Genomic DNA, 16,471 nt, shown 5'->3' with positions numbered 1-16,471 from the left:
ATATTAATGAATGGCCCTTTCATGTGCTAACAGAATAATCAGCAGATATATCCATTCTTTCAGTAGTAAGTCTACCTCCAGTTTAGTGGAATTTACTCACCTTTAAAGAGATAGAGAACTGATACAGCTGCTCTCATCCACTAACAATGATTATTGAGAGATTCTGGGGCGCTAAATTATGTATGTTAAACTGAAGCCACATTTTCAGACTGCTTTTCAGAACAACATTTTATACTCTTTAAGGTAATCATTCTGAATATCTTCATTTTTAAAGTTTACAAGAAGATCAGAAAGCTGATGATACTCTTTAATGAACTAGATTTATCTGTAATGCATGCCACATTTTTGCCCCTCCACTTCATATTAATTAAGCATGTATCTCAGAGCATAATTCATAAAGTTAGTTCAATTTAACTGCAGAAGAACATTATGTTTATTTCTAATGATGATACTATAATGATGATATATACCTTTGGATGGCAGTAGTTCTGTTTTTTTGGGTTCAGCAACAGGTGTTTTTTCTTGTGGGACAGCTTTCTTGGGCACCTTAAGCACTTTAAAGATATTTTCTCTTAAATTCGCAGTTTAGAAAAAATACAAAAGATCATAAAACTGATGACAGAATCAAAGAGATTAGCTTTTTCTAAAAATTGCGTTTCATCTAGTGACTGGTTGGTTAATCACATATGCAGCCTTACGCACAGTAGAAGCTGGGGATGGATACGCATAAGAAATCTTACACAAAAATAGTGGGTAATAAGAAATTATAAAGTATCAATCAAGATACTAAAATATAAAGCAGCTCTTCTCACAAATGTACCTTTAGCTTCTGGAACATCTGGTTTCTTTGGCACAGCCACAGGCTTCTTAGGCACTGCCACAGGCTTTTGGGGAACAACCACTGACACCTCCTCTTCTGGCTCTTCCTCCTCAACCACATCAGGCACTTTAAAGATATTAGTTCCTTTTACTTGACAGGGACAAAGATCAGCAAACAGCTTAATGGCAAGCAATGAAGCAGGAAAGGAAGAGTCCTTTTCAGACAACACCACTTCCTTCAGGTAGACTACTTGCAACAAAGAGCACGAGTGGGGGCTTATGACAGAGCATTTGCCAACCAGCCCCACCCTCTGCCACAGGCCCATACAGGCTCATCTAGACACAGCATGGCTAAATGCTGCTCACACCCCTCCCTAGGGGGCAGAGGGGCAAAGAGCAGTCAGTACTGTGTCAACACCGAGAGCACGGCAGGCGCTTTGGGACACCACCATATACCTTCAGCTGGAGGAGCTTCCGGCTCTCCAGGCTCAGCAACTGCTACTGCTTCCTCTGGTACTTCTTCCACCTCTTCCTCTTCTGAGACCTCTGCCTCCGGCATCTCATGCACTTCAAAGATATTAGTGTGTTTCATTTTACATTGCTGAAAAGACATGCCAAGTAGGAACAAAAAACAGGGCAGCGCAGACGCTGAACACCACAAAAGCCTGTTCAAAACCTGACACGCACTGCACAGTATGCCCAGCATGCATAACTTTGCAAGTCTCAGATTTAAGACAAGGACAGGCCAAGAGAGAGTAGGACAACACTTAAGAGAAGGAGATAAAGTATCTTCTTTGTCAAGCTATCCATGAAGTCAGGTACCTCTTGGTGCTGGAGGCTCTGGAGCTTTGGCAATGGCCACAGGTATTTTTTCCTCACGAATAGCCTTCCTGGGCACTTCAGGCGCTTTAAAGATATTAGTAACAGTCAGTCTTATACATTGAACAGAATGATGAACAGTGAAACGTAAATGAAAGGTGCCCTCAAGAAAATAACCAAACTGGTCTCATGGTATCAACCTCATCTCTCCCTCACTTGCTCACAAAAACCCAAACAGATACAGAGTGCCTGTATTTATGTACGACTCAAGGGCGAGGTGAGAATAAGGGTACCCCTCCCTTATTACTCAGCAGCTTTCCCTCCAGCAAAGAGACACTGTCATTCTCAGCCCTGCTGGGATCTGATGGTTCTCTGGGAACAACCTCAGCCCATACCTTATCTATTGTCATTCCTCATACAGGCATTGATAAAGAGAGGAACAGAAATCCCACTGGTTTTCCTTCGTCTCTATTCCTGCCCTTCTCTGTTTCCATTCTTTGTTTATACTTTCCACTTCACTGGTTTATTTTCTTATCTTGAGTAGTTCTCATCCCTCAATTCTCCTCTCACTGTGGCAACTCCCACAGCTAACATGGTTCACTGGATTTTATAACCATTCCTTCTTCACTACATTCTCTGAAAAGATCAGATATTTCTTTAAGCACTTAATATGCTATCAGTTCTTATAACTCCCTTCGTATGTGCATTTCTGAGTAACTTGTTTTGTTTTTTAAATTCTGAAAGACTCATGCTTATAATACACAGTCACTGAGGCTGTCAAAATAGCCATGGGGACATCTGCATTGTCAATTTTAGATATTGTTAGGCAATACTCTAAAAAAAAAAAAAAAAAAGATCAAATTTTAAAAATCAAATTTTTGTGTCTGAAGATTTAGAATATGAAAGTGAAACAGTGCATTCAAAATATCTTTTGGGTCGTTCACAAAAAATACTAAATAGATTGAATTCCCAATTCACACACAGGACTTGGAAATTTCAGGTAATCATAAATGGACAGGATATCAGATTTCAGCAGTAACATTTCAGATAGTAAGAAACAGTCTTGTTTGGGTCTATGTGCAGGGCAACAAGTACCTCGAGCTGGTGCAGGTTCTGGCTTTTTTGGCACAGCTACAGGTATGGGTTCTTCCAGAACAGCCTTCTTGGGTACCTTGGGCACTTCAAAGATATCAGTATATTTTAGTTTTGTGGGCTGTACAGATGTATATGAAACAATAAGACAATCAATAACATGCGCATACAGTCTTCCCTGAGAAAGCGCTGTGCTTACACTCAGTCACCAGTTATGCTTTGCTTCACACACATGGAATGCCAAGGGTGTCAAAGATGTCATGCAGGAGATGGGAAGTCTTTGTTTAGTTTCAGTTTTTGAGGCAAGGTGAAAATGCAGAAAACACACCCCATCTTTCTAACAGCTGGTCAGAAACTCATTTATGGAATCCAACTGTACTTGAAGGTCTGTTGCATAGCATTCATGACTGTTGGCTATGGGCTTGGGTATGCTTTGATTGTCATCTTTTCATTTCTTTTTTCAATATACACTATATGCTCCTTATAGCTATTTCATGTAATATTCATTTAAAATATTTATAATATTTAAATACTCTCAACATCATCAGAGGCAAATAGCACTTCACTTGAATTATATCCTTGTGTTTTGGATGGATGGAATCTGGTGCCTGAGAAAATGTTTACTTTTCTAGACAGTATTTGGGACTTTCTAAATGTAATGAAATAGTGAAGCAGTGCATCAAATTGTTATGCATACAGGTTTTGAGTATTTCAACTTTAACATCATTCAGCTTAGTATTCTGAGAAAATAAAGTCCTCATTTGAGAACCTTGCATATTAATTCATATCTGGTACATCTCTCACACATTTTCAGTGCTAGAGTATGACAATAAAAGATCAATTTAAAATGGGATTCATTAAAAAAAAAAAAAATAAATAAGACAAATACACAAACAGACAGACAGTAACAACAAAGCCACCATTCCTATGATGGTGCTCATTATGACATATACCTTTAGCAAGTGGAGCTCCTGTTTTTTTAGGTACACCATTGGAAAATTTCTCCTTTGGGACAGCCCTCTCAGGCACTTCAAAGATATTAGTGTAATTCATTTTACAATTCAAATACATTTAAACATAAGTACACAGACTGAAACATAGAAGATGGGAAATCTTGTGAAATAACAATCTGTCACAAACATGCTCATTGTGATTTGTAGCGGCAAGCACAACTTAAAATCTAAGGTTCAAAATGACAAAAGAGGTTAAAATCATATTTAAGAAGATTAGGTGTGTCTACCATATATTCATGATAATATGTACCTCTGGCTGATGGAGGTTCTGATTTTTCAGGAACAGCTACAGCAATTTTCTCTTCTGGGACAGCCTTCTCAGGCATTACAGGCTCTTTAAAGATATTAGTATATTTTAGTTATTCGTATTAAGCTTTCGTGTGAGCAGTGAAACATACTATACTTGAGAGAAAGAATAGACATCCTATTCATAAAATGTACCTTTAGCTTGTGGAGCTGCTTGTTTTTTATGTATGGCAACAATCTCTGGCTTTTCAGCCGTCTTGGCCAGTGGTGGTTCAGGCTCTGGCTTCTCAGGTGCCACTTCAGGCTTCGGTTTTTGAAGAGCTATAAAATTCTTTGGTTTTCTGGGTGCCAAAATTTGTTCTGATTCCTTAGGCACCATAACAGGTTCTGGCTTGTCTTGCACTGCAACAGGCTTTGATTTTTGTGACACTGCAGTAGGCTTTGATTTTTGGAAATCTCCAACAAACTCTGTTTCTTCAGCTTCCATAACAAGCTCGGCTTTTTGGGGTGCCACAAGAAATTTTGTTTTGGGGAGCATCACAATGTGCTCTGCTTTTGGGGGTGCTGCAGCTGCCTCTGAGTCATCAGGTACCACAGTGATCTCAGGTTCCTCAGGGACCATGAATGGCTCCAATCTGGGGGGTTCCACAGTAGCCTTTTGTTTTGAGTGCATCACACCATGCTTTATTTTTTGTGGTGCCACATCAGGAATGGGTTTCTCAGGTACCACAGCAAGGTCTCGTTTCTCAGGTAAATCAACATGCTCTGTTTTTCTGGCTACCATAACAGGCTTTTGTTTTGGGGATATCACACCATGCTTTAGTTCTTGGGGTGCCATATCAAGCTTAGGTTCCTCAGGTACCACAGTAAGGTCTGTTTTCTCAGGCACCACAACACGTAATGTTTTTTGGGCTGCCACAACTGGTTCTGTTTCCTCAGGTGCTGCAACAGTTTCTGCTTTTCGGTGTGCCAAGACAGTCTCAGGCTCCTCAGATGCCACAAAACTCTCTGTTTCTTGGGGTGCCACAACAGACTTTGTAATCTCAGGTGACACAGCATGCACTGGTTTTTGGGCCACTGTCACAGGTTCTGGTTCTTGAGGTTCCACAAAGTGTTTTATTTTGGGGGGTCCTGCAATGTCCTTTGGTTTTCGTGAAACTGCAACAGGTACTTTCTTTTCTAGAACAGTTGTCTTGACCACTTCATGTACATAAAAGATATTAGTTCTAAATTAACAGTTGCTCAGACACATATACGTACTTTAAGTAAATCATAAAACATAAAAAGACAATTGGAATGGAAACATTAAAAACGTATGAGGTACCAAGCATTTATGTTAGCCTTTTTAAGGATGGAGACTACACATTTTGTCTTTTCTTCCTTCAAATACACACACATACATACCTCATGCCCCCACACATGTAAGCATGCACATGCACTGACAGTATATCTTAAGCTCTATGTAGAATTCACAACATTTACAAACAAAGTAGACAGGACAAAAGATATTAATAACTTTGCAGGTAATAAGCTGAAGACTCAAGAATCATCAGTGATGGCATCCAGCTTTTCTTGGTGGAGCTTCTGATATTTCAAGTGTATTGGTATGTTCTGTTCCTAGCTATTATAATGGATAGTTTCTCCTCTTTTACTACTGTAACTTGAAAAATATTAGTTATGGTCGTTTTCATGAACCAAAGCATGTAGTAATGGTAAGAATAATAGAATGGTAAGAATAATCCAAAACAGTAAGAAGAACTGAAGTGAAAAATTCAGGTAATTCAGACATGCTGAATTTGTCGCTATTCTTCAAAAAGACCCATGTATGCCTATTTCACGCAGATATGCAGATACATAGAACAAATACAGTCCTGTCTCTCAGAAGACAGAAGACCTGGAAAACCACAGTGTTTAAGAAAAGAGGAAAATATTGCTCTTATTATTTTTTTAATGTTGACATTTACCTTTCTCTAGTAGAGGTTTCGGTTCTTCAGGTACAGCCTCTGGTTCTGGGACAACCACAGGTTCTGGTTCTTTAGGCAAAATCTCAGGTTCTGGTGTTTTAGGAACAGGTAATTTCTTCTCTGGAACAAGCTTCCTTGACACTTCAGGTTCTTTAAAAATATTTATTTGTTTTACTTTCAGGAATTTGAAGAATTGGACTTAAAAAGGGGCTCCAAAAAGAAAATTATCAGACAACATCAAAAAAAATACCCCTCATAAATAGTCTATTTGTTTTTAATATTGCGCAACGTGCACCAATAATAGCCGTTGTTGCTAAATAAGTTATTCACAAGGAATGACAACTCAAACTGTAACACCTACAAATATTAGAATATAACAAAGAGGATAACACAGAATTAAAAAAAAGATTATATTCAGATAAACCAATTAAAAACGTTGTGTGATTTTATCAGTACTGAAAATGTACCTTTAGGTGGTGGAGGTTCTGTTTTTTTAGGAACTTCAGTGTGTACTTTTTCTTCCGGAACCACTTTCTTGGGCACTTCAGGCACTTTAAAAAAAGTAATTTCTGTTATTTGTATGAAATTCAAACAGAGTGTCTTTAGCACTTGGGACATAAAAAGTAAAACTCAGGGACATAACAACATCAGTGGTTTTGGATGTAAATATCGACTTTTTTTGTATTCCTACAGAAAATATTCTCTGAGGTAATGGTCTTTTACGGGCTACAAATAGGTTAGCTTCTCTGTTTATCTCTCTCACACATATAAAAGGTACAATTTAAACAACAACAACAAATATAGAACATTATAATACAAGAAAATAACCATTTATTAAAATAATACACTAATTTATTAAAATTATACACAAAGGGTTTTTCTGTCATTCATTGTTTACAGCAGTTACCTTTAGCTGGTGGAGGTTCTGGCTTCTTTGGTACTTTGACTGAAATCTCTTCTGTGACCACTTTCTTTGGTACCTCAGGCACTTGAAAAATATTAGTAACTTTTACTATAAGAATTTCATGAGAAGCATTAAAGAACAACAGCAGAATAGTGTTAGTGAGTACTCCAGTTACAAGGATTATCTTTTTCCACGTTGGAAAACAACACATTTGTTCACTTGAAAAACCTCAGACAACAGAAGAAAATCTCCACAAGGGACTTGGGTATTGTCTTCTACGGTGTCAAAACAATAGAGTAATATTTTCCATTTTGTTTTTTATTATTTTATTTTTCTTCATAATGACAAATACCTTTAGGTGGTGGAATTTCTGTTTTTTTAGGCTCCGTGACTGGTATTTTCTTGTCTGGGACTTTCCTGGGCTCTTCATGCACTTTAAAATTAATACTTATGTTAATACAAAGAATATAAAGAAATTTAAATAGCATTAAATTAGAAAAAGAAACAAACAAAAGGACACCAAGTAGGATGAATTAGAGATAATATCCTTTACCAAATATGAGTTTTGCTCTCAATCAAGATTGATAGACATTTGAGAGTATCAAGGGGAAAAAAAGAGTCTGCTCCAAAAATGAAGTATATAAATCACAGTTTAGGAGACAGAAAAGATGGGGAAATAGTATCAAAAGATTTTATCAATGAAGGAAAACAAATTATTGTTATAGATTTATTAACAACAAGTACCTTTAGCTGGTGGTACTTCTGGCTTTTTAGGCACAGGAACTTTGATTTTCTCTTCTAGAACTACTTCCTTGGGTACTTCAGGCTCTTTGAGGACAAAAAATATTTTCAATCAGTATGTAGGATTTTACAGCTATATTCAAAACTTTGGAGTACAAACTGAAAATTAATGGAACCATTGATCTAATATGTTTATTGACTTTACATTCCTTTATGCCCCTGTAAAGTCTGAGGTAAAACCTCAGAGCCTTTTAAAGCCTTAGTCACATGCAGATCAACAAGGTGGCTGACTTAAACACATCCTTGTATTTAATCCTTATTAAATTATTTTTCCATTTAAGTCAATGACCTCCCTGGATCTGCATTCAACTAAAGGCTGCCGTTGTCCATTCTGCCTTCCTTGTGTGCATGATGATGTCATCTCTATCAATTTGTCCCTTCATGGAGGCTTTTTCCCTGTGTTAGACAACTGTATCACTGTGTATTTTGAGATTCTTAAACGCTATTTTGCAGCTAATTTTTTACTGTAAGATTTCTTCTGTAGTTCTTGAGTATTGGTCTCATCTCTGACCAGTTTCATGAGTATTTCTAACTCACTGATACACTGATATACTCACTGATTTACAGCTATTGCTCAGGAAAGAGAGTTTCTAAAGCAGTAACATACAAACTGTGGCCACAGAAAATAAATATAATAGTACAACACATACAAGCAATCAAAAACTAATTCACCAAATCAGGGTAGAATTTTTTTTCTCTTCCAAGTTTTAGTTATATGTAATGAAACATACCTTTGGCTGATGTTGGTTCCAGTTTTTTAGGCACAGTAATAGGTAGTTTCTCTTCTGGAATTTTCTTGGGCACTTCTGGCACTTTAAAGAAAACAACATTTATTTTTGTTATATGTAAGGCATTTAAAGATGTGTGATATTAAGAAGAAAGAGTGTCACAAGAAGAATATTGTCAAGATTCATAAGATCAGACATGAAAAGAAATATGTAATGCAAAAGATTTGTATAGTACTACACAGCACTAGGAATTTTTATAAATGAGAAATGAAGGGTATTTTTTTATTTTAATGTTAACCCTTCTGCCCAAGAGAAAGAGTGTCACCTTTATGGACATATAACCTTCAGGTGGTACTCCTGTCTTTTTAAGTACAGCAAAAGGTACTTTCTCTTCTGAGACAGATTCCTTAGGTAGCTTGGAAATTTTAAAGATATGTACTTTTGAAAAATAGAAATATAAAATATGGAATACAGAGAAGTAAGACAAAACAAGTAGATGTTAAAAGACAGTCTGACAACAGTTACATGTTCAAAAAAGTCTCAGCAAAAAACAAATTGAAGTTTGAAGAACAGGCTTTTCTTCAGGGATACCTTTTGTGGGCACTTCCATCACTATAAAGATATTATTGATTTTAAATTTTATTATTTAAAGTAAACATACAAATAAATAAGACTAGTAAAGAAACAGAAGAACAGGCATGTGTAACATGAGTAACACAAAACTGACATGGATTATAAACTATTAAATGAGTAGCGACGCAAGAAACACAAAATATATTATCATCAAAAGAAGACAACCTCAGATTTATTGGGCTACTAAAGTACCTTTAGATGGTGGAGGTTCTGGCCTTTTAGACATTGGTGTAGGTTCTGTTGTTTTAGGCACAGCAATAGGCACTTTTTCTTCTGAAGCATCTTTCTTAACTACTGTAGGCACTTTAAAGATATTAGTTCATTTTAAGAATTTATATAGGACAGAAAGACAAGTCATACATAAAAAAAAAAGACACGTAAGTAAAGAACAAAAAGAATGCACACAAATATTAGTTATACTGAACAATACATAAAGTATGAACATTATTAATTTAATTTTTTGGAGGTCATTACGTTGCAAGTTTCAGGAAAGATGATCAAGAAGATCATATACCTTTACGTGGTGGAGCCTCCTCTTCTCTATGAACAGTAGAAATTTCTTCTTCTATGTACATTTCCTCATAAACTTCATGTACTTGAAAGATATTAGTTTAAATATTTAAATTAACTCAGAGTAATATCTTCAGACAACAAGACGATATGAAAATAACAGAGAAAATCAAATGTTCAAGCTCATCTTAAGACACACAGGTCTATTTTGTATCAACCCTCAAATTTAGTCTTGTTATAAATGAGGGAAGAAATAACCTTGTATACTACCATGATCTGACCTCTGCAGGTTGCAAGAAGAAAGATTTTTGTTATGTTCTAAACTGACCTACTTCTTGAGTGCTGAGAAATGGACTTCTCTAACTACTCTCTATCAAATTTTCAATTTGTCTGTTTCCTTGGACTGATCTCATGCAGCAGGGTCCCTTGCTTTTTGACCCTTAATCTAAACAATTTTTTCCCCTCAAGGACAACTCCAGGATATATATATATATATATATATATATATTTATATATATATTTATTAATTTTATACAGTGGCTGCTAACTACACTTTAGGTTATGATACGTAGAATTTTCTCAAAATCATTAAAGATATACACATGAAAACATATCTTTTATCATTCAAACCCCAGTCAGAATGTCTTGTACCTTTAAGGTGCGTAGCTTCTTTTGATGGAGCAGGAGGTATTTTTTCTTTGCGGACATCTTTCTTTGGTACTTCAGGAACTTAAAAACATTGGTTTATTTTACAAATTTGCAGTAGGAAATAAGTATTACAGTTTTGTAAAACCATAAAAAATGCTACTAGAAAAATATTAAAATATATGTTATTAAACTGTGAATACAACTTGGCAACTTAACTTCATGCATTTCTCTGTTTTTGGAACTCCTAACATTTACAGGTCTGAATTTTCTCTTCTCTGAAAGGATAATAATTATTGTTGTTGTTGTTATCAAACAACCTTTAGGAATTTTGTCAATTCAAACATTTTTATTTTTTTGAAATTTCAAAATTACCTAAAAAAGGTAAAGCAAAACTCCAGTGAAGTTAATCAAACATTTTGTCATAGTTTTTCAACACTGGAATTGTATATTACAAAATTATGTTTCTATAAAATTATTTTGTGGGGTTTTTGAATTTTTATTTTTTGGAATTGAAGTCTTAACCTATCTTTATCAGAACCCCTGACATGACTGGGAAAAGTGCTTCAGAAACAAGCTCTGTAATGGCTTTTTTTTTTTTTTTTTTTTTTTTAATAGCAACAGAGAATGTAGTTTGGGAAATGGAATATGACAAGAAGTTAAAAAATGTAAGGTTAATCCCTGGGCCTGTAATGAATTACTTGTCTACTAATTTTCTTTTATTTATTTATTTATTTATTTATTGAGAGGGGGGAGTAGTTGTATAAATTTGTCTGTTTAAATTTTAAATTCTTGATGCAAAATGTATTAATATGTTTGAGCAGTCCCTCACACAAGCCAAAAATAAGAATTTACACAAACATACATTTGTTTTCCTGAATGATGCTCATTCATTAGTTTAACATATGAAGAAAGCTGATGAAATATTTGGATTTCTTTGTATTTGCAAAATGATTATATGTTTTTCATCTCTGATCTCCCTGTATACATGCTCTCTCCTCAGATAAATAAATTACTTTTATAATAGGAAATCAAAGGGGAGAAAACAGTATGTATATAGCACTTTATAATGCTGTTCAGAAAAATCAAGTATGAGGTACCTCTTAGTACCTCAATTTTGTGAGAATAGAAAAAAAAATCATTTGGAGATCGTATACCTTTAGTTGGAGGAGCTTCTTTAGGGACAGCAGCAGGTATTTTCTTAAATGGGACAGTTTTCTTTGTCACTGCAGGTTCTTCAAAGATATTACGTTTTTAAGAACATTATCATATAACAAAATGTAAGTAACAAAACAAAGAAGCAATGACAAGCACATAGTATCTAAGGAAACATTAGAATGAACACATTAAATAGCTGACTGGAGCACAGATGGAATGATGACAATGAATAACTGATTTGTAGGGTACACATCACTTTATATATTGTTTGAATAGTTGCTGTACCTTTAGCTGCTGGAGCTTCTGGTTTACAAGGAATAACAACAGGGAGTTTTTCTTCTGTTGGAAGATCTTCATAAACTTCAGGCTCTTTAAAGATATTAGTTTATTTTACAGATTTTAATATTATTTACAAGACAAAATTAGAAAGACAACTTATAATGCACAGACATGTATATGGACAAAGACCTGTTTGAACATAAATATCTCATTTCAGCCTGATCATTTACCTACTATTGCTAGAAGTGATCATTCTCAATTAGTATAATACAATTTTTCAAAAATATTTCATTTTATTTTCTAGTTAGTTGTCTTAATTAATTTTGAGCTGGGATATAGATAATTAACTCCAGATGGGGAAATGGGAATCTCAATTCAAATATAATGTCCCATGTAACACGGAGAACTAAGACATACTCAGGATGGTTTTTAAGCCAACATCTACTTTAGTCCATTTTTTTGTTCTAATATGGCTGAAGTGTTTTCCTGGATCAGAAATTTAGCTTCTCTCTTACGCTTTTTTCACCCAACAATAGGAAAGAAATGAACATCTGAAAAAATGTTAAACTATAAATGTTGGGGTTAGAAGGTCTCAAAAACATGCATAGAAATTACTTTTAAATAACTACAAAAAATACATACACTGAAAACGTCTCATGTTTTAAAAAACAACCTAGAACGTGAATCTCTGTAGTTTACTTCTTGGTAGATATTTCACTGATGTACCTTCATACAAAGTAGGTTCATCTTCAACAATAAAGGTGGATACTTTATCTTCAAGGACAGCTCTCTTATGAACCTCAGGAACTTGAAAAGATATTATCCCTTTTTTAGTAACCTCAAAATATTTTTCAACTTGTAAAATCCCAAACAGAAATAAACCTAGAAAACTAAGGTTTTTTAATGGCCCAAATACTGTGCATTTTGATGAAAGATATACAGTCTAGAACAATGAATTATGTAGAAAATTCATTGTTTTTGCTCTAAAAGAGAATAAGCCATTTTCTTTTCTCTCTGCATCTTCATGCTGATATTTCTTTCTGGTATTTATAACAGCTTTTTTGGTTTAAACTTACTTGCTCTTGCCGTATTAATTCTCAGAATATCATGACCATTATACTTGCTTCCAACTCCCAGTTTAAATTGAATTTACAACTACATCACAAAAATAAAAGCACTGAAGCTTTTATGTACAGATGGTGTAAGTAGCAATACGTTCTCATCACATTTTCTTTCATAAATCAGTGTATTTACCATCTAGCACATGTATAGCACATATATGAAATGTTTGCCTAAGAGCATTCAATTTATCACTCAGAGCTGAATCTGCAGTTAGAGACTAGATTATATCCTTGTCATGGCCTAAAGAATTTTAGGATTCTTTTAGAAGGTGTTAGTTGGGGTAAACAATGCAAATATTTCCTTTCCGTAAAATCTCATATCAAAGGTTCTACCTTTCTTTGGTGGAACTTCTATTTCAGCTGCACGTGTAGGTTTCTTTTCTTCAGGAACAGGTCTTTTGAGAACAGCCAGCCCTTTAAGACATTGTTTGCTTTTAGGGCTTTTAAATTTCTTGGAAGAAGTTAGAAAGAAGAACAAATCTAACAAATCTAAGACAGATTGATGAAGCAACAACGGATTAAATGCTTCCTGAAAGAATATCTATGTTAATTTTGAAGATTAGACTGAAGAATAACATTAAAAACATTTTAGTGAAAGACAGCCATAATCTTGGATGATGGAAACTGCTTCCTTTTCACAATGACCAAAGATATTCTTTCTTTCTGAACTTCTTTCATATGTATCTTAAAGACAGAACACACATTTTTCAACCCAACTTACATATTTTCAAAAAATGACATAAACAGGCAAAAAAGACTCAATCACAAACAGCTGAAAAAGCAACATGAAGACATAAAACAGACACATGTTTCTCAACAAATAATGAGGACAAAAGACTGAAATCAGAGTTCATGATTTGTGAGGACAATGCAGAGGAAGTATATACCTTTAGCTGGTGAAATCATTTCCTTTTTAGGAACAGCAGGTTGTACTTTTTCCTTTGGAACAGGCTTCTTCACCACCGCTGGCACTTTAAAAACATTGTTGTGTTTTTAAGAATTTTTGCAGTATTAATATTATGTAAGAATAAAAGGTAAACAAGAAGCAAGCAATGCAAAGAGCCACAGAAGTTAGAAAAATACAAAATACACTGTATTGCCATTGCTATTGGGTGGTGACCTTGAAGGCCACACATCGCAGCTACTTTGCTTGGATTCACACTCATTGTTTGGCGAACATTTGAGCAGGATACGCCTTAATAATCAGGTTTTATGGACTGTCAGCTGTATTAATACCATCTGGGAATATGGTAAAGTTATCATTTCCTATCAATTAACTCCAAGTCATCATGTAAAAATTAAGTCCCTTCCCACTGATTTCATTCTGTTAATTTGAATGAGAAACAGCTAAAAAAAAATGAGTGCAAGATGAGTTTCTGGCAAATTAAGTGCTCTGAAAAGAAAACTACAGAACTCTGGACTAGTACAGGAATTCTACTAACATACACTGACAATTTATATTCATGACCCTTAGCTTTTATAAAGACTGATACAGTGAACACATATTAACATCATATGTGTTCTTTCTTCACCCTAATTACATGCTCCAGCCTGTAATTAGGGTGAAGAAAGTCCTTGGTTTTGGGGATTTGACGGGAAACTAGATTTTAACTGACATAGACTTTGAGCTCAATGGACTTTTATTAATTTTTACATCTGCTTGTTTTCAATCATTAGATAAAAAATGTAATTTACATTCTCATGTAAACTACTAAATAGTGGAGGTCCTTCTCACAATTCCTTTGCCATCACAATGCATGTAATTTGTCTAAGTTTTGATTCATTTAAGAAGTATTTACTTATCTTTTTAGTATGTTAATCCCAGTCTTTCACTGCATTGGAAAAGAAAGTCAAGGATCTAGTAGTCAAATCAAAATAGATTTGACTACTAGATTGAGTATTCTGAGAAGACAGAGGGCTGTGTTTTCAAATTTATCTTATAGCTTGCGTACCTTTAGCTGGAGGAGCTTCTTTTTTAGCAACTGGAACAGGTACTTTTTCTTCTGGCAGAGGTCTTTTAGGCACCTCAGGCACTTTAAGAAATATTTAATTATGGATTTTAAGTTATGTATGAGGAATTACAACAGACACAAAGACATCAAGCAGAGCAATCACTCATTTTAGAAGAATCAACTAATTTATGCAGAGACAGAAGAACAGACATTTGACTCAGATCATGAGCAACAAAAGCTAAGAAATTTCAGTGTACGTATTTCTGGTGCATTTTGGATGCAATTTCTGTTTGGCTTGAGGGATCCTATGATCCTGTAATCGTAAACATGATAAGAAGTAAGGCCCTACATGAGTTTTAACATCTCTGTAACTCATTGGAGCTAAACTGGGAAAAAGAAACACATTGACATGGGAAAGTGTTGAATCCAGACTGAATCTGAACCACACCAGAAAATTATAACTTACTTTGCTTGTATCATATCTACACTAGCTCTGTCAGTCAGATGGGGAATCTTTCTATTCGACTTTGAAGGGAAGAATTCCTTAGGAAGGAGTAGGAGACAACTTTTGAATGGATGCATCATCACCAGCAGCAGACATACATGGGTGTATAAATGGGGAAATATATAATGATGGAGGCTTAAGCAGTATCTGGAAACTCAACAAACAATGATAAGAATAAAGAAATCATGACATGATGTACCTATAGCTGGTGGGATTTTGTAAGTCTCCTCGTAAACCTCCTCATGTTCCTCATAGATCTCTTCCTTCTCCTTAAACTCATACTTCTCATAGATATCTTCCTTCTCCTCAGCTTCCTCTTCATACTCCTGTTCCTGAATCTCCTTATATCCCTCAGGTTCTTCAGGTTCCTCATATGCTTCAATTTCTTCATATTCCTCAACCTTCTCAAACTCTTCAATACTTTCGTATGTCTCATACTTCTCATACTCCTCATATGTATATTCATACTTCTCCACGACAGGATCAGGAGCAGGGACTTTCTGGATGAGTTTCTTGGATATTTCAGGCACTTTAGAGACAGTATTATTGTTACTAACTTTACAATAATATTCTTTACAGTTGTTCAAGACCATCCACACAGAACAGAAAATGTGATTGATAACCACAAGCATAAGTTACTTTAAAATATAAGAACATGCTACTGAAACAGTATATATATTCTAAAAGATTTTAGGAGTGAAGAGGAAAAAAAAATATTTGTACCTTTACTTAGTGCTGGTTCTTTGGGTTTTGGGACAACAGCAGGTACTTTCTCTTCTGCAACAGCTCTTTTATGCACCTCAGGGACTTAAAGATATGGTTTTCTTTTAGCAATTAAAATGAAAACTTAAAGCAGTATAAGTAAAAACAAAAACAAACACAATAAGCAGTGTTATGGTTTTACAATGCAAACATTGATACTGAAGATTTTTGACATAAATTAGAGCAGAAATCTTATATAACAATGACAAAAGTCAGAACGAAGAAGGTCAAAAGTATTTTAGCATATATATTAACAACATTATGGAACATATGTACCTTTCGCAGCAGGAACTTCCACTTTTTTAGGGGGGGCAACAGTTACCTTCTCTTCAGGAACAATTTTCTTAGGCACCTTGGATACTTTAAAGATATGACTGACTTCAGTGTACTTGTTGCACAGTTTTTAAATAAACACAAACCAAGAAGCTTACCAACAGCAGAACAAAAACTTACAGTGTTGTGACAAATATAATGCAAGACAGACATACTAAGGCTCATGCTAAGGTCAACTTGTATGAAG

At 35.0% G+C, this 16,471-nt stretch overlaps 1 protein-coding gene across 50 annotated transcripts in view; it reads right to left on the bottom strand.

Annotated features, from left to right (window-relative positions):
* LOC311210842 (titin-like) overlaps nt 1-16,471 on the bottom strand; it is a 243,002-nt gene that overhangs the window by 115,312 nt on the left and 111,219 nt on the right. For 39 of the 50 annotated variants that reach the window (XM_084289064.1, XM_084289078.1, XM_084289068.1 and 36 more), the window contains 11 exons: nt 16,228-16,311; nt 15,913-15,996; nt 15,389-15,718; nt 14,685-14,765; nt 13,620-13,703; nt 8,390-8,470; nt 7,602-7,685; nt 7,210-7,290; nt 6,861-6,941; nt 6,421-6,504; nt 5,954-6,103 (listed from right to left, as the gene is read on the bottom strand). In XM_084289064.1, the coding sequence (XP_084145190.1) occupies nt 5,954-6,103; nt 6,421-6,504; nt 6,861-6,941; nt 7,210-7,290; nt 7,602-7,685; nt 8,390-8,470; nt 13,620-13,703; nt 14,685-14,765; nt 15,389-15,718; nt 15,913-15,996; nt 16,228-16,311 (1,224 nt within the window). The remainder of the gene's footprint in view (nt 1-5,953; nt 6,104-6,420; nt 6,505-6,860; nt 6,942-7,209; nt 7,291-7,601; nt 7,686-8,389; nt 8,471-13,619; nt 13,704-14,684; nt 14,766-15,388; nt 15,719-15,912; nt 15,997-16,227; nt 16,312-16,471) is intronic. The other 11 variants (XM_084289088.1, XM_084289089.1, XM_084289090.1 and 8 more) reach the window with 3 other exon arrangements.

Source organism: Netta rufina, assembly GCF_964035555.1.
Source record: "Netta rufina genome assembly, chromosome: 6".
Lineage (NCBI taxonomy): Eukaryota > Metazoa > Chordata > Aves > Anseriformes > Anatidae > Netta > Netta rufina.
The sequence above is the reverse complement of the archived record's forward strand: the minus strand, read 5'-3'. Positions and strand labels throughout refer to the sequence as shown.